Source organism: Humulus lupulus, chromosome 9 (genome assembly GCF_963169125.1).
Source record: "Humulus lupulus chromosome 9, drHumLupu1.1, whole genome shotgun sequence".
Taxonomy (NCBI): Eukaryota; Viridiplantae; Streptophyta; class Magnoliopsida; order Rosales; family Cannabaceae; genus Humulus; species Humulus lupulus.
Genome location: NC_084801.1, coordinates 176,175,411 through 176,195,486, shown reverse-complemented (window position 1 = coordinate 176,195,486; position 20,076 = coordinate 176,175,411). Strand labels below are relative to the sequence as shown.

The 20,076-nt window shown below is 31.6% G+C and overlaps 1 protein-coding gene across 1 annotated transcript; it reads left to right on the top strand.

Annotated features, from left to right (window-relative positions):
* The first annotated feature begins 14,287 nt into the window (after positions 1–14,287).
* On the top strand, positions 14,288–16,979 carry LOC133801257 (uncharacterized). Its single transcript, XM_062239436.1, has 5 exons — positions 14,288–15,023; positions 15,137–15,454; positions 15,533–15,881; positions 16,097–16,216; positions 16,323–16,979. The coding sequence occupies exons 1-5, from the start codon at positions 14,679–14,681 to the stop codon at positions 16,454–16,456; spliced, it is 1,266 nt and encodes a 421-aa protein (XP_062095420.1). The 5' UTR covers positions 14,288–14,678; the 3' UTR covers positions 16,457–16,979.
* Positions 16,980–20,076: the final 3,097 nt, after the last annotated feature.

Genomic DNA, 20,076 nt, shown 5'->3' with positions numbered 1-20,076 from the left:
GTAAATTCTACTTCTCTTCATTTCAACCTATAAATGGAGATCATCATGATCGCTTTTTTTTCTTTTTCTTTTTTTCCAAAAATTATTTGCATGGTAAGTAATAATATGGACTCTTGTGCTCTTGACGGTCCAATAGTAAGCTTGCAAAGTTTCAATTCTTGGTCAAATTAAAAATAAAAAAAATTCAAATTCTCATAGCTAAAGTTCACTAGTTACTAGTGGTAAGTAATTTAGTTTCAATTCATGCCCAAAAAAGTAAATAGCTAGAATCAAAATATATATAAGTTTATAATAGTAACCAAACAGATAATATGGTACGATCAAATTGATTGAAGAAAAAAGATTTTGAGGCCATTTTCTGCAAAAGCTCTGTGGTAACTGCTTTAAGCAGTGTTACAGAGTTGAGTGACAGGGTATGTTCCAAAATAAAATAATTTACCATTTACACTATCTTTTATTTTTTTTATAATAGTTTACTTACTTTTTTTACTATTATTGTACTATTTCCTAGTTTTGTGAAACAACTTTTGTCAACTTTACTTTTTTATGATTACGAAATTTACCTTGTTGATAAATTCGTTAATTTTTAGATGATTAATATTGTTGTAACATGTTACTAATAAAAAGTTGTTTGGTATAGGAATGATTATCTACATGAAATCTTTTTATTCTTAAGGAAGCGTTTTTTTTTTTTTGAAAAAGGGAAGAATTTAATTAAGAAAAAATACTAGTTTGGCTATGTATTTTGTCCGAATAATCAATTAGCTCTGTGTTTTGTTAAATAACAAATCAGATTTTGTATTTTGTAAAATAAAATAAAATGATACTTTGGACCCAATTTTTATCAAATAATTTTTAAATATGACTAAAATGTCCACAATTTGTAGGCTCAGAGATGAAAGTGTATCTAGGATTTGTGATTGTTTTATTGGGCTGGGCATCAATTGTTTTTTCTTTCTAGATTTGATAAAATAATTTTTTCCCGCATTGAAGTATTTTTTAGATCTATTATTGAACATGAGTTTGATTCTTGGATTGTTCTTGACTATTATGTAGTTTTGGATGTTAACTTTTGCATTTGATTTTTCTTATTTCTGTTGAGAATACGATAGAAGAGTGGAGGAAATGGATAGAGAAAGAGAGAGGAAAGAGGAAAGAGTAAATAATTTTTTATTTAGAATAGTTTTTTATTTCTTTTAAATATGTTTTTTATAGTTTAAAATTATTTTTAGTCTTAAATGTATTAATTTTTAAAATAATTTATAAGTTAGACTAATGAAAATATGACATGTGGCATTGTATTTTTAAAAAAATTGATATAACTTAAAACTTGAGGGTATTTTGGTCTTATTTGAAAATTATTTGACCAAAGTCGAGTCAAGGGTATCATTTTGTTTTATTTTACAAAACACAAGGTCTATTTGTTATTTAACAAAACACGAGGATCAATCGAGTATTAAGACAAACACATGGGTCAAGCTGGTATTTTTTCTTTAATTAATAATACAAACTTTAATTTCTAAATAGAAATTAGAGTAATTCATCTTACAGCATAAAACATCTTGAAACTTAATTTTGTCATAATATTGGACTATTAGAATCTTTTCACATAAAACAATAACAAGTACCAACACGGCAAAATTAATGAAATACTACCACATAAGGTGGACTACAACCTCTCTTGCATAATACATTATTCACTAAATAAAGCACATAGACAAAACAACTCATAACCAGAAAATAAACTAATGTACGGAACAACACTCGAAACTAAAGAAGGCGGTAACACCCTAATCCTAATCACAAAGTTATATGTCGTGAGACAAAACCCAGCCCACAAAACCATACCATCATAGGCCATCCACACAAACAACCCTGGACCCGTTGGATTCGTAACCAATCCCACCAAAACCACCCCCGCCAACTGCACCCTCGCAAAACCACCATCCTCCCAACTCTTGCATATATGAATCCTGAAACCCACCACCCACTAACCCCAGGCCTAGATCACACGATTGGAAGCCAACAAAGAGACACCAGACTCGACTCTTCTCAAAGCAACTACCTCTCTCGGCCAGGGACATCCAACCACAGGCCAAAGTTGGCAGTTGTCCATGACTAAGAGAGGTGAAGGAGGTACTAAAATACCCTCTGTGACGGAATGATAAAGAGTAAAAGAAGAAACCCTAGTGTGACTTTTCTTCATATACACTAATTTAAGGAAACAATTTAAACTTTAATATAATAACATAAATAATTATATAAAAAAATTATTTTTATAAAATTAACATTTAGTTTTTTTGATCATGTGTGATAGGACTGAGCATCGGTCGGTTTGGACGGTTTTTTCGTATTATTAAATCCAGAATTCGGTTTTCGGTCCGGATTGGTGCAATCCAAAAACCGACCGACCAAACCAATTAAAGAAAAAAATCGACCATTTTGGACCGCGGTTTGGTCGGTTAAATTGAACAAACCGAAGTTAATTTTTTTTTTTTAAATTCCATAATTTTTTAGAAAGTTTTAGTTAAAAAAAAAAACTAAAAATTTTGGATTGTTGGAATCTATTTTGGTACTTTTTTAAAACATAAATACGTAGAACATAGTTACATTTACAAATTTGAAAGTTTGAAAACATAATTAAAAGTCCATATGCATAACATAACCTATACATATTTATAAGTTCGGTCGGTTTCAGTTCAAACTGGTCGGTCCACACAGATTTTTCAAACCGATCGAACAGCGGCGGTTTACGCTGTTAACGGTTTTTTCGGTGTTCGGTTTAATTGGTTTTGGTTTTTTCGGTGTTTGAAAGATCGATGTACTCGGTTTTTTCAGTTTTTCGGATTTTATGCTCAGCTCTAATGTGTGAGTCATATATTTCAAATTTCAAATGCATGTAAATAACCAATTATGATGTGATTAAAATTCTCATGCTAAGATTATCACAAATAAAAACAACTTTAAAATTTATAAATACTAAGTTCACACCTTTAATATGAAGGATTGTTTGACAAAAACTTTATTTTATACGATAATTTGTATTTTTTGATGTAATTTTAGATTTAATTATGTATACTTATATTATTATTATTATTATAAGCACGTTATATTTAGAATGGAAAAAAGGCGGAGATTGAGGGGAAAGTACCTCCCACGTCCTGCATTAGGTGTGGTGACAGAGAATTTCCATTGGGGTTATCCTTGATATGAACTTATTTATATAAAATAAAAAATTAATTAAGGGCTGCCTGGTAATACTTAAAAAAAAAAATTATTTAATTAATTATAAATTTAAAAATTAAACATAAAATGTGTTTGATAACTCTACTTTTATTTATTATTTTTTTAAATTTTAATTAAATTTTAAAAATAAAAATTTTTCACTTTCAAATTTTTTTTAAACAGTTTTCATTTTTGTCTTCTCTTCTTCAAATCAACACCTCATATTGTTAAACAAAAAATAAAAATAAAAGTTATCAAACACGTTTATTATTTTTTGTTTTTAAAAACAAAAAACAAAAATAATTACCCAACATATTTTTATTTTTTAAAAATAAAAAAACAAAAATAAAATAATATTTCCATTTTTGTATTTAAAAAATTCAAAAACAAAAAAATTTTACCAAACGGACCCAAAATAATTTAAAATAAAAACTACACTGTTATCCAATAAATCAGCATTGGTGACGTGGCAAGTAATCTCTGGACATGTGGCTGACACCTGGAAGCGTCTGCTAGAGCATCGACCAGAAGACACAGTAGAGGCAAGGTAAGCCCTCTTACCCGCGACCAGTTTGGTCAATGGTTCCGTGTACAAGGCAACTTTTATGGGAAGATCTTTGGGAATCCCGAATTTATCTCATGCAATCTTCTGGATATCCGATGATTCAGGGAATAATATCTGTAACAATCTCTTGTAACCCTCCTTGAGCCTATAAATAGCGAGAGATAGCTCAAGGGAAGGAACGTTCTTTCGCTTTTTAATCATTCAAAAATATAGTAATTTTCCAAGTAAACTTGTATTGTTCTTCAGAGGTAAGTGAAACTCATTGAACCCAGGTTCTTTGATCACCCTTCTGATTCCTATATCAATATCAGCCTAAGTGGACGTAGGTCATTACCAGATCTTGGGGCCGAACCACTATAAATTCATGTGTTTTCTTTACTTTTGTCATTACGTTCTTTTCTATACATTCGTTCATATCAATCACGTTTCGACTCCGTGTCAGTTGCCCAAATCGTGGGTCAACATACACGAACACAATAAATGTATTTTAAAAACAAAATCACAAAATTTAAATGCAATATGTATAAATATATGTATTATATAAAAATAAAACAAAATAAGATGTTAATTACAATACATCTACATATAATAAAATAAATAAAAAAGTTTAAACAAAGATGGGGACGAGATTGACACTTCTCATTTAAGCGAGGAATCTATAACGTCCCAAATTACCTAATAAGACTTAGAGTCTTGATTAGGGGGTCAAGATGACAAACTATGGAAAATTATGTGTTTATGTTATATATATATATGTGTGTGTATCATTGTATGATTATGTTGGTTATATTATAATATGATTAGATTTACATGCTTATGTGTATTAAATATGCATGTTGGTCTGTTTCTTATCAGAATGACAATTTTCGTAATTTGGCATGTTACAGGTATATTTGGAGTATATGTGATATATTTGCAAGACCACATTATTATGTGGTAAGGATGCACACGGGTTGGGTTTTCAGGTTTCGGGTGTATCGGGTTCGGGTTTTGCAAGTTTCGAGTGGAGGAAAGTGGTACCGAATCTGGTTCGAAATTTTCGGGTTTGGTCGGGTTTCAGTGGGGATTAGTCCAAAAATGGGCCTTGGTAAAAAAAATTCAAAAATACCATTTTTTGACACATTTTTTTAACTTTGTTGCTAGTTTGGTAATGTTAATTTTTTTTTACAAATTGGGCCTTAGTAATTTTTTTTTAATTATGTTCGGGTTCGGGTTACTCGAACTCGACCCGAACCATGTCGTGTTCAGATCGGATTTCACTCGAAGTCAACAAATTTTGCAAAAAATCGAGTTTTCAGGTTGCGAATTTACGGGTTTTTCAGGTCAAATGTTCACCCCTATTATGTGGATATATTTGGGTTACTCGGCACGAGGCGATCCTAGGTAGCAAGTTAGCGAGAAAGTCATAACAGAACCAATATTCGACTCGGAGTAAGTCAATGAGTATTTTGGGTATTTAGTACATTACCGGAATATTGGGTAATGAGAATACAAATTTTGAGGATATATTTGAAGTTAGTGAGAATAGGAGGGAGTTTTGGGGATTTTGACAATTTTACCCTCGGGGAAATTTTTGGGTACTCGAGCCTCGAGATTTGCTTGAGGTTACTTGAGCTCTAAGTAACCTAACAAAAACAAAAAACACGTTCAACTCTCTCTTTCTCTCTCTCGTTTTCTTATTTTCTGCACATTAGCGTTTTCGTAGGAAACTCGAGTTTTAGAGCTCTGATTCAAGCGCGGTTAAAGTCATAACAATTCTAGAGAAAATTAGAAGCTTAATAGCCTGGGACTTTAACTGGAAAATGACTTAATCAGAGGTAATTTAAGCCTTAAGTTTCTGAGTTTTGTTTCCTTAAGCTTTGATTGGATTTATGGTTTTGGTGAGTTTTTGATTCATTTGTAAGTTGGGTTTTAATGTTTTTGAGCTGCTGAGTTGATTGAGAACTTTACTTTTGAGATTTAGCTATGTTTGGATAGGTTTTTGGAGGGATTTGACTTGAGAAAAATAGAGAAAAAATTGGTTTCACATGTCAAGTCACGACCCTGTTCTAGGGGCGCCGCGACTCTCATGGACGCAGGGACAAGCAGGTATCACCCCATTTGAGTTGCGGCGCTGGTGGAAACAAGGGAGAGCCTTGGGCTCTCTAACTTGGGGCAGGTCGTGACTCTTTTGTTTGGGCCGCGACGCTTGAAGTGTTTTTGAGCTCTGGGGAGGTTTTGAGTGCGGGAACTCAAACCTAAGGGCTCGGGATCGATCCTACTACCCTGGTTAGTAGAATTCGACATCTAAGCGGCTAGGCTTGGTTCGGAAGCCTTTATTTTCTCGTTTTGGACAGGATACTATACTTGGTTGTGACTAGGTTATCGCTAAGGGCTCGAAATCAGGATCGTACTCGATGATCGTTCTTATTTTACATTACACTCGAACCTGGGTTAAGAAAACTGCACCCTTTACGTGATGTACAGGATTAGGGCTTGGCCCAGTTGTTGAATATAGATTTGATTAGGGCTTAGGCCCTTGCAAATGTGCATGATTATGATTATGCATGTGATTGTTGATTAAGCATATGTGAATGCTCTATATCTGGATATTTTTGCTATATGATATATGCTTGTATGCATTATCTGATTGAAAATACTTGACTTATAAGTCAAGAACGGCAATAGCGCGTTGAGCGCTCGTCGAAAGCATTGACATATAAGTCATGGGTGACAATAGCGAGCTGAGCGCTGGTCGATATGGTTAGGCCTAATCAGGAGCGCATCATACACTTGTCCGATCTAATGGTCGTGGAAAATTAAGCGCCAAGTATGCTAGGCCAGCTCCAAGGCTGGTTATAAGAGGATAGGGCAATGGGCCCTGGGGTGACTTATTAGTCCCATATCCTACTGTTATGCCCAAGTATGATTCATTAATCATGTATTTTGGGCTACAAGCCCCGTTATAATTCATTAATCATTTAATTAGGGCAGTTGCCCCCCTCCAATATGACACTGTAGTCATTTATATGAATGATATGCATGCATGAGTAGAGTTATTACTACTAGGCGTGCTTATTATGATTTGATAACTGTTATACCCAGATTTCGAGCCATAAGAATTGTGACCTCGAAAGCTGGATTCGTAATGAAGGGACTCGTAATATCTGGAAGATGTCCGAAGTCTAGGCATCAAGCCTGCGAAGCAGAGACGACTTCGAAGATGGTAGCCTCGAGATCCTCACAAGCTCGAAAGACAGACCCCGAAGTATGTCTGTTCTCGGGATGGCCTCGGGTTAGGGTTCCGAGCCTAACACATGTATGAGCTCGAAGTCATGTGGTCTCGGGAAGATGTTATAGCTCGAAAATCAATAAGAGACCTGGGTGAATGGGGCCTTGGCGATATAAGATAATAACTTTGAATATCTTAGTGAATCATCAATGAGAGGCGCAGTCCACATTGATTGCTATAAATCCCCTATAATCAAGGGATATTAATTGTTTAGTTATACGCCCCCTGATCTCCAGGGGACGTTTCCTTGTATATAGGATTGCAGGCTTTGAATGCCATTAAATTTATTTGCATATAAAGAATAACTTCCCGAAATATGTGGGATAGTATTCTGAAACCTCCTCTATAAATAGAGAGGTCATGTACCATTGTAAGGGAGGAAACTTTTGTAATCTTGAGAGAAAACTCTGGGGAATTCATCCTTGAAGAATTTTCAGAGATCATCTTAAGTTTAATAACAAGGACTCGTGGACTAGGCAGAGTTAACTACTGAACCACGTAAAAAATCTCATTTGCGTTATCATATTTTTACTGCCCATAATTGATTATTGTTTTCGTGCTCTTATTTCACTGTTGACGAAAAACGGCGTCAACAATAACATGTTTGTACGCCCTGATTTTCCCACGGGCTGATTAGCGAGCTGAGATACGGCCTAATCATGACTACCGCGTGGACATCCTCAAGACCGGAGCTGCCGTCATAAGGTCCTGCCTCCTTAGCTCGAGGTAACCTAAGGGCTTGCCAAGATTGCTTAAGGACTGGGACTGGGCCTGGGCCCTGAAGACCACAGGTCGAGGGAAGCATCCAGCTCGTTGTACGAGCTGGAGTTGGAGGCTGTGACCTTTTGTAAAGTCAATCACGTAAGATAAACGTGCATATATCAGACATCACGTGTCTGATATACCTCTGACTTCTCGGACACGCAGCAGGAACGTGCGTATTCAGACACCCACGTTTGGGTTGGGCCGTGCAGCCCATTATCCCTTTTACCTATTGATTTGACCACACTTATGTGTCAGGTTTAGGAATTAATAATAAATGTCACAGAGTTGACATGATAGGTAAGAAGGTCACGGGATGACCTTCTTACCAACTCCCAGGTGCCTTCTCCTATAAATATAGAGACCTTGGGAGTTAATTGGGGTTGAATTCTATATTGTAAGAAATACCCTGTAATCAAATACCCAGTATATAGCAATAATACTGACTAGTGGAGTAGAAGGATTTTAACCTTTGAACCACTTAAAAAACATATTTTGAGTCACCATTTCATTTCTAAGATCATTTATCTATTTCAGTTCAACCTAAGCACTAATCCCTTTCTCTTCTTTTCTTAATTACCTGTTGGCGAAGAACCGCGTCAACAATGTTATTAACTGCTTATGAGCATGCTTAAGTTTTCTTGTTGAGCCTTGGTTCACGGGTGCTACGTGGTGCAGGTAAGGGGGAAAGGTAAGCTGAACCAGCCATGAGTTGGAGAGCTTCGGTAGCGATGTGTACATATGCAACAGCTCGACCACCACGACCAAGGTTTCTCAGAAGAATTAGGGTGAAACCTTAATTTTGCTGCTTAGGTCGGCTGGTCGTAATTTTTGAGTTGTAATTACCCTTTTGAAACTATAAACAACTTTGTAAACATTTATTATGTGATCTTATGTACAACTTAACGTTTTAACGAAATAACTATTCATTTTGACAAATTTTTTTAAGGGAAATCTACAAAAATGCATTAAAAGTGAAAAAAAATATATGAAAAATACGGTGCATTACAAAAATACATAAATTTTTGGATAAAAACATGAAGGGGCAAAAGTGTAAATACAGAGTGGCAAAATTGTAAATAAAAGTGGTAAAATACAATTTTTTGTGATCAATGTTTACAAACTTGTAAATATTTGTTGCAAAATTGTAAATATCTGTTACATGTTTGTAAATAATATTTACAAAAATCAGTTATGGAATTGTAGATTTTTTTTTTGTAGATAAAATTTACAAACAAATTAATAACTAAATTTTTGTATTTTTGTAACAATAGTTTACAACTAAAAAATATATTTTTGTAACTAACATTTACGAAAATATTTTATAGTTAAGAAATCATAACCAAAATATACATGAAAATATTATACTTTTCTATATTGTTACAATGTTGTACAAAAAAATTATAGGAACCATCATATTTATGCTATACAACTTAAAAATATAAACTTAAGATATTCATTATTTATAAAACACTTTATTGAATATATATATATACAAAAAATGCGATTATAGAATGATGAAATACAATATTTTTTTAAACAAGTTTTACATTTTCGTAACAACAATTTACAAAACTAATTTCATAATAAAAAAGTTTATTTTTGTAACTCACATTTACATAAATATTTATAAATTTATTTAACATGACTGTTACAAATATTTAGAAAACTAATTTTTAGAAGAATATATATATATATACTAAGTAGATAATAATGTTTGTTTTATTTATTTATTTATATCATCATAATAAAATTTTTAATAGTTCACTATATTATTAATTTTTTTAACAAATATAAAAAGCATGTATAATGTATAAATAGATTCTATATTCATTATTTTGTTAAATATTATGTTTTATTGAGTTTTTTCTGGAAGAGATAAAAAAATTATTTAATTACTTTACTAAAAATTAATTTTAATTATATTTCTATTCCCAATTTAATATATAATATAAAAAATTATTTATCTGAAAGTAATGTAGCCTGAAAATAATGTAGAGTTTTTTTTTTCAATGGTATAATTTATATTACTTTGAGACTTTTTAAAAAAATATATATAATATTAAAATTGTAATATTTGTATAATTAGAATTAATATAATTAAAATAATTTAAAATATAAGATTAAAAATGTATTGATTTGACAAAAAATATTAAAGTGATTTAACCGATAATATTTGAAAGAAAGGTTGATTTGACAAAAAAAATATATATATATATATATATGTTGGTTCAAAATTATCTATCAATAGAATGAGAAAAAACATCAGTGTATATATTGTTTAGTTGAAAAGAGTACCATAATTTTGTAATTTGTCGTATAAAATATTTTTTTTAAAATTACTGTGTAATATATAATTGTCTCAATTTTTAATCATAAATCGTTAATTATATTTAGTTGCATGTTTATGACCAAACTACTCGATTAGCGAGCCTAACACTATTTAAAATACATTATGTAACGGTCTTGACTATCTAGCGCGTTACAAAATCCATACCAAGACCCTCCCCACCGATTTTCTTTTCATCCCAAAGTTACATTTTTCCAAAAATAAAAAAATGTTTAAGTTGAATCTTTCAAGGTTATGTTCCAAAATAGGGATGCAATTATTTATGAGCAAATTGAAAAAATTCCATCCCAAAAGATTTTTTGTTGTTTGAAGTTTTCTTTATTTGAGGACGGTCGACAAATCTCCACTTGTTTAGCCACTTGTTCCATTTTGTTGGAACCTTAATGCCTTTTCTAAATGATTATTTTAAAGCTCTAAACGCACGTATGTAGTCGCAGTAGTAGTGCTTTTAATAATATTAATTATGGCAAAGTTAAGGCATGGCATGAATAATAATGAAACTTCAAATGTAGTTATAAAACTAGATAAGAAATCAAATGAACATGGAATATAATCCAAGAGAATATTGAGGACGGTGTGATCAAAAGAACATTGAGAATCAACCATTTGTCGTTTTAAATGAATCTTTTTTGGACTTCTAAAATTGATTTTGAATTTTCTATGCTGATCCAAAAACAAAACAAAAGTCTTCTTACAATAATAGGTATCTTTTCTATCAAAATAAATAAATAAAAAACTAGATAAATTATTAAATCTCTTCATCTCAGTGTTCAATTTGTTTTTTATAGACAAGAAATTAGAGACGAAAAAGAGCTATAGTTTATTCAAGAAAGAAAACAAGAAACTCATTTTTGTATATTGCTGTTTTTTTGCACCATGTTATTCTATCGGAAATTAAAATCCGATAATTATTATATTAATTTTCTTATTTCTTTTACACCTTATTAAAAATACCCTCAATAGTGAATACATATGTGTATTTATTAAGCCTAGGTTGAAGGTTTCAATAAATATGATATCATTTATAATAATATTTTTAAAAAGAAATTTACAATTATTAAAAAATAAATAATAAAAGTTCTATTCTACCCATCTTCAACCTTGAGTTACTTTGGCGCATTATTACTATTATTATTTAAAGTATTATTTTGATATAATTATTAGATTGAATTAATATTTTATCTCCAACCTATTATACTAAATTTTACACCAAAAAAATATTCTCTTTCTTTTATTTTTACTAATTCTTAATAATTAAGTTAATTAACAAATATAACAGATATTTATATTACTTACTATTTTATTAAAATAATTCAGTTAGATAAAAATAATAATTATGATCTATTAATCAAGTTAAAATAAATTATAGGAAAATTCTAGGGTGCACTTTATTCGTGTTTTTGGTACCTAAATAATTTTTCAGTCTAATTTTTTTTAATGATTATGTATGTTATACTTAATTAGAGTATGTTACAAATTTTTAGGAAATTCTAGATATTTATAATGCCGAAATCAGAGTTCAAACTAGTTAATTTCTAAGTATTACAAAAAAACGCATATAACAAATTATTTAAACATTGTTTTTGGTACTGTAAATTATTTAAAATTTATTGAAAATTTGTAAGATATTTTAAATAATTATAATATATACGATTATAAAAAAAATTATTGAAAATTATCCGAGTACTGAAAACACAAGGGATGGACTATTACAACACCCTAAATTATATAGTTTTTATTATAAATATTAATGTAATACTAATTCTAAAATTAAAAATAATATATTAAAAAAATAGAATAAGCATGTAATTCACCAAAGTTAAAATAAAAAATATTTTATGTCTTCGCTTTAAATAAATAGTGTCATGCCAATTTGGCGAAACACTACTCATAGCTTCGAGTTGAAATTGTATTTTATGTTTTCATCGGAAAATAAGTTTTACTCTAAAATGTAGTAAAATGTTAATTTAAAGGATCACACCTGCCAAGAAAAAATATTTTGATGTTAGAGTCTTAGAGATGACCTTAGGACTCGTACGAGTTTGCTAGTGCCCCAAATACTCATGCTGACATAATTTGAGGTGAGTTTCGACCAATTTAAATATGTTACATGAATGATCTGACTTGCTCCAACAAAATTTCAAAATATTATTTTGTTAATCATAATGATGATTTCTTAAACTATATCTTATTTTTTTTCTTTATTTATTAAAATTAAAATTATTATTTTAATTTGTAATACATTTAATATTAAGGATAAAAGAATGCATGGTTGAAATTATTTATATTAAGCAACTTGTAACCCAACTCATTCATCATTTAAAAAGGATTTTGAATAAAATTACTTTAATATTAAAAAAGTTTGAGCTATTTTTTAAATATAAAGATCGGTATTTAAAATAATCATAATAGTTCATCTGTCGAATATCTTAAAGTATTTAACAAAAATGTTATTTTTGTTATTTTATGCATGAACGTTTATAATACACCATCTATTAATTTATTAATTTTTTTTCTTCATATCATTTAAATGCTATATTAATTTGATTTTTTTTATAACTATTTCAAATAAAAGAAATATGAAGAAAATATAAAAGTAAGTGTTGTCCATGTTTTTTTACATACATAGCGTGGCATGTATACTGTGTCGTTTAGCCATTCTTGAAAGTTGGAACATGATTTGTGAGTGCCACGCTCATCACTCTCGGAGAAGATATCACGCTGGAGGCACTTCTCGAGAACTTAGTTAGGAAACAGCTTTCCAAGGCTCCTCAAGTCCTGAGTGTCTTGTCAAATTCTTAAGGATCCTTCTTTCGAGGAAGGAGAACACTTGCCTGGTGTCAACTGGAGAGGCTCTCAGGACCACAGACACTTGTGTGAAACCTAGTGGTTGCGGAGATCGTACTAGGGGTTTTGGATGAGCGACAAAGAGAATGTTTGACGATGTCATTAGACATGGGAAAATGCGCGTATACCACTATGACAAGTACCAGGAAACACTTTTCCCAATAAAAGCAGTGGACTTGACATCCTCGTATTAGGCTAGCCGAGTATCGAATAGGGTCCATCAACTTATTTAATGAATAAAAAATTTGTATTTGCGTAGAACTAATCCCATAATGAGAAGGATTATTATAATTAATTCCCATTAATGAGCTTAACGTCTCTGGCCACTTATAAACAGGGCTAAAACATAATTTGTAAAATGATCCCAATGTTGCCTGAATTCTAAGAAAGTTTAACTTTTACAAATTTTTTATTCTCAATACAATTGATTCGTAGATTAAGACTAATTAATAGTCTAAATCACGTCAAATCATGTGTTTGATTTTTTTTTCTTCTTTAAGCTTTATAGGTATTTGGTAGTTGATGAAAAAACCTCGCAACAATAACTAAGAGAAATTAATTAAAAATATTTAAAGTGATGAATAATATTGTTTGTATTTTATAAAATTTGATATATAGTTATTTTAAAACAAATTCTTGGTATTTTTTTTACAATATTCTATGATACAAAAATGGTTGTGTGAGTATGTGAGTGCTTTTACAAGATTGCATTTACCTTTTAAATACTTATGACATGACTACTAAGTCATATATACAAATTTCAATAACTACCATACATATATTCCCAGCTAATTTATTAAAATTCAATACTAGAAACCGACACAATTTGCCCCCAAAAAAATAAAAACCGACACAATTATCTAGTACTCAAAAACTTCATATATAAAGTCCTATTCATAGCTTTAATAAATGTTCAATGCATACAATATCATTTTCTTATATATAAAAAATATAATTTGAAAAATACCACAATTTCATGGCACCTTCTATAAATTTTATTTAAATTGATATTAATTTCTATATATATAAATAAAATAAAAAAAATAAATACAACACCAATTACTCCCCCAATCACAGCTCCTCAAAAAACCTAAATTTCATTATATATATATATTTGGTTTTTTATCAACCAAAAATCTTTCTCTACAAAAATATCCATATTACCTGGTTACAACTCTCCCTGGACCCCACTTTTTGTTCCAACTCCGCGCGTCTTTTCACTTCCTTTATATAACTCGCGTGACTCACTCCCCTTACTCAGTCCCTCTCTCCTCTGCTCTGCTGTGCTCCCTGAAAAGCCCTCTCTCTCCTCTCCGCCACTGCAATGAGTTTTCGCTAGTCGCTTTCTCCAACTCTTACAAATATATACGCATACGAACCCCCTCTTGCTCCCTCTCTCTCTATATTTCTCTCTGTGTTTCTCTCTCTTAATTAATATTGCAAAGCAATTCGGTCTGGATATTATAAAAAACCCCTTTTGTGTTCAGTGAACGGACCTTTGCGCTTCATTTTCCTCTACCTCTCTCTTTCTGCGTTTTCTCCCATTTTCGGGTTTTGGGTTCTGCTTGGAGCCGAAAACCCATATACGGTTCGCTTCTCTTTTGTTCAATCTCAGCTTAACGAAGCAGGAATCGCCTCCTCTGTTTTTCTTTCTTGAGATGGCTGAGAGTTTCGACGACGCCGAGTTTTGGCTTCCGCTGGAGTTTTTAACCGACGACGACGTGCTCATCGACGTTAAGAATAGCAAGACTAAGAACTACAAAGATGGGGTTGCGTTTGGGTCTGAAGCAGACGGTTATACCAGGTCTCTGTTTCCATACGAGTTCTCCTGTGGCTTTGGCTCACTTGGGGTTCCGTCGGATCTAAGTTCTCCGGTCGAGTCAGTGGTAGGTTCGAGCGAGACCGAGAGTGACGAGGAGGAATACCTCGCTGGCTTGTCTCTTCAAATGGCTCGTTCTACTTTGGAAGGTGGTTTTAAGAATACTGCTTCTGAGAACGGAAAGGTATAGTAACGAAGTAGTATTAATTCTTCTTATTATCTCTTTTATTTTTTCTTTTATTGGGTATTTTTTATCTTCTTTTTCTGATTTGGGGTTTTGGGTTTTCGATGTTCTAGCCAAGGACTATGTCTGGTTCGCCTCAATCAACCCTCTGCGCTGTTGGGAATGGTTGCGGTTGCGGACAAGGGTCGAGCCGTGAAAGCCCAAAAGCTCATTCACGAGTCTCCTCTCCTCCAGAGACATGGGATCTTTTGAACGCCGCCGCCGGTGAAGTCGCTAAGATGAGGATGAACGAAGAAGAGTACATGTTCTACCATAGCAGGGGACTCTTGGGTCCACCTACCAAGCCTTCTCCGGTGGCTAATACTCCAAACCCTGATATCGGTTTCTATCTCAACCAGTCCATTTCTCAGAAGCAATTGCAAGCCTCACAGGTACTCACTCTAATGGAGCTCATAGTCTTGTTGTTCTTCCCTCGAACTTTTTCATAACACTTTCTCTCTTTCTTTTAGTTTCAGCAACTTAGACAACAACAAATGATGAAGCAGCAGAGCTCTGCGATATGGGGAGCCAGTACTACTCAGACTAAGGTCCCCGGACGGTACCAGATGAACCAGCCCCAACCAGTGGCAATGAACAGAGCACGAAACAGTGAGTTCATGGGGAGCACCAAAAACAACCGACCTCTAGGGTTGTCACCATCTGCATGGCCTCCACTACAGCAGGGTCAGAGCCAGCCAAATGGGTCTGGAATGAGAGCCGTCTTTCTTGGTAACCCGGCCGCAAAAAGAGAAAGCGTCGGTACCGGTGTCTTCTTGCCTCGTCAAGTTGGGACCCAACCTGAAACGCGTAGAAAGCCTGGTACGACGACGTTGCAGTTCTTTGAATAGTAGTACACAGCTGTTTTCAATTTATTATGTTTGAAATACATAGATAGGACCCTTAAATCTAGTGGTTAACATCATTGAAAGAGCAGAGGAAGTTTTTTTGGGTACTGGGTATTTATTACTATTTCCTTTTCGGACTTTTTTTGTTTTGTTTTTACTAATACATGTTAATTAATGTTTCTTGTACAGCTTGTTCCACAGTTTTGCTTCCAGCTAGGGTTGTCCAGGCCTTGAACTTGAACTTAGACGACATGTGTGGCCAGCCCCAGCTTCAACCTCGCTACAATGGAAGATTTGGTCCTGAAACTGGTACTTAAAATTCAAAGCCTTTAATTCTGTACCAGTTACTCTTAAATGGCATTTGTTTTTGTTTGAACCTAATAGTGTCGTTTTTGTGTTAACTTGTCGTTTGCAGATGTGTCGTTAAGGCTTCGAAGCAACAACAATGTCGTTTCATATAATCATCATCCGAAGCAACGCAACATGAGGCCTCAACAGCTACCAGTAGTGAACCATGAGATTCGGCTGCCCCAAGACTGGACTTACTAGGGTTAAGACTATCTACTTATTTCGTTTTATTTTGGGTTTATTTTTAGGTTATAAAGGGTAAGAATGGAAAGAAAGAAACAGTAAAGGTTTAGGGATATAATATGTTAGTTTGCTATATATAATATATAGTACAGAGAAAAACAGGGGTCTCAAGAAAGAAAAGAAAAAAAAATGAAATGAAAATATTATATGATGAAGAAAAATGGTGACCATATTTTGTTCTTTTGGGTTAGGCGTAGGTGATTAATAAGATGTCTTTACTTTTGATTAGCACAGCCTTTTGGTCTCTTGGGTTTTTTTTTTTTTTTGGCTGTAAAAGGAAGAAGGTGGTGGATTATTATTGTCCCTCTTTTGTTTTTGTATTTGGGACAATATGAGAAGTTAGGGGTTTCTATGTTAATCACTCAGATTAAGCTTTTTCATTGTCATATACAAGTTTTTAATTTTCAGTTCCCAACTTGTCCCATCCACCTTGGCCAATCAAATATTATTCAAGTAATAAATAAAATGATTACATTTTCAATTTCCAATTTTTACTTTTTGTTATGTATGTTTTATGTTTATGTTAATTAAATATGTTTAGTAATGAGATTAAGCACTGACACATCCATCCATGGAAGTTACTAGTGGAGAACTTAACACTCTTTTCGAGACCCGGCAAGCTGGATTTTTCACTTGTTTAATGCGTAAATCAAATTGGTCTCTTTAATACTTTTATTTTTCATTTAATTAAGGATATTTATTTTAAGTCTAATTAAACTTAATTTGGAAAGGTAAATTTGGATAGTGACCCTTTGGGGTCCCAACTTTTTTTAGTTTTCTAAACTAAACTTAGAGAAGAAGTATTGTTGATAGTAATAAATAGAGAATAAGCTTTTTTGGTGTTTAGTTTTGGACCAACCGCGTGTGCTATGTGTTTTTTACACGTGTCGGCAACCCTTCTGTTGTAGCTCTTTTTATTTCATTTTATGATAGTTCTCTTTCTTTTTCTTTCTTTATTATCCTTTTTGCCGTTTATTTCGGTGTTGATTAAGATTTGCTATTACGAAAATTTCGTACCTATAAAAGACACGGATTGAGATGTGCAAACCGTTATTAAAACATTTCCACACTTAGATATATGCATTTTCTTGTCCTTATTTAATTTTATTTATTAATCAACTCACTTTCCACAATTTAAATAACTTGTGCAAATTGAATTCATGGTATTACTATACTGTTAAGTAATAGTAATACATATTACAAATATTTATGAATAATTTTTGAGAATTTACTCATTTGATAATCTTTGTTTTTGGAAAATATTGGTATCGTCTTTTCTATTTTTAATAATGCTTATATGGTATCTCGTATTTTAAAAACATAGATATTTTGTATTTTAATTGATAAAATTTTGTCAATCAAACTGTTGGTAGCTCAAATAATTGAGAGTAATTTGATTAAATTGATAAAATTTTATTACTTAAATTTAAATTTAGGATATCAAATATGTACGATTTTAAAATACAAGTACTAAATATGTATGATTTTAAAATCTAAAATACCAAATGAATATTATTTGTAAACACAGAGTACCAAGATGATATTTTGTAAAAATACAAAACACAAATTATACCTATCGTTTTCAATTATTTAAAGATGGGATCATATTTGTGTGATTTAAGCTATCTTAATAATTTTAAGTCGGAAGTCTAGTTTTTCAATTATTTAAAGATGGGATCATATTTGTGTGATTTAAGCTATCTTAATAATTTTAAGTTGGAAGTCTAGTTTGTCTTAGTCCAATACCTATCCAATTAAACACATACAAAATAATGTCACTGTAGTGTAAATTTAAAATAATATAAGATAATTTTTATTCTTAACTTTTATTTTATAATGTAAAATATAAATCTCCAAGCAATCATAAATTTTAATTTTAATATTTTTACATGCAAAAATAATTTGACCATGTCCCTTCGTATGAAATATGACACACTAGATTAGAGAGAGAGAGAGAGGGCACGTATAGGAGGAGTGGTTATGTGGTGGTTGACAGCGTTACACACTCACCACTACCACCACCACCACCCCACGTGCCTCGCTGGACTCACATGGCTTGCACGACTTTTGGTCGTGTGCATATTATCACGCTCCTACTCTCCTCCATGTGCGCGTGGGGGAAATAGGGGGAATTTGTTGCAAGTGGAGTGGTGGGTTTGCGTGCGTTCCTTTACGTTTTTGCGGGCTTTTTACGTGCTTTGACTTGGTCTTCCCTCCATTCCCTCTCTCTCTCTCTCTCTTTTTTTTTGAAGGGATACCTGTATCTTTCTTGCTCTCTCTGAAAAAAGAATTATGGTATTTTTCAGATTTTTCTCAATGATGAGACAATTTTGTAATATTAATATTTTATTCGCTAGTTATTATGTTTCATTATTATATCGGTGATATTTAGAGATTTTTTTTTTCTTAATTAGAAGAATATGATAAATACCGAATTATAACAATTATCAGTTTGTCAGACAAAAAATTATGTTGAAAAAGCTATTTCGAAACCAAATCATTTTGGCTTAAAAATATTAATTTTAAAATTTAATCTTCGATTTTTTTATATAAATTAAATATTACTAAAAAACTATACTAAGTTTGGTGTAGTATTTTATAATTATTAGAAAATATATATTCTTAAATATTTTTTAACGGAATGTGCGGTAAAGATCACATTTGACCATACTAGTACAATATGCTCTTTAGATGGACACACAAGGACATTTTGATCGCAATTTTTCATGAAGGTATTTATTGTATAGCAAACTTCTTGCTGATTTTTTGATTTTTTTTGAATAATTAAAGTATCGAAAATAATGTTAAAAAAACATGTTGTACTTGTGCTTTTATTTAATATTATTATATGTTTTGCATGAGTTTTTTTTTTAATAAAAAGTAATTTATGTATAAGAAAATTTATATTTTGTGTAAGAATTATTTTGACCGATTACCAGTTTGAACTATTTATTTTTAAAATTTAACTTTTAAACTTAGTGTTTTGTCAAAAAGTTAAAAATAATAATATATCGATCGATTATTTGAACACTGTATTTTGACCGATTACCTGTTTTGACATTTTATTTTTAAAACTTAACTTTTGGACCATATATTTATTCAAAAGGTTAAAAGTACTTTATAAAAAAGTAAATTATATATATATATATTTATATTTACGTTTTCTGTATAGGTTCACACTATTTTGAATCTTATATTTTAGCTGACTACTCGTTGGGACCATTTATTTATTAAAATTAACTTGTGGACCTCAAGTTTTGTTAAAATGTTAAAAATAAGAATGGATAGATCGATTATTTGAGCACTATAATTTGGCCGCTTACCCATTTTGACCCTTTATTTTTAAAAATTAACATTTGGACCATGTATTTATTCAAAATGTTAAAAATTCTTTATAAAAAGTCATTTATATATATATTTATATAATTTATGTTTTCCATTAGGGTTGACATTATTTTGAACCTTGTATTTTAGCCGATTATTCGTTTGGACATTTTATTTTTTAAAATTAACTTGTGGTTCTTGTATTTTTTCAAAATGTTAAAAATATGAATATATAAATAGATTATTTGAACCAT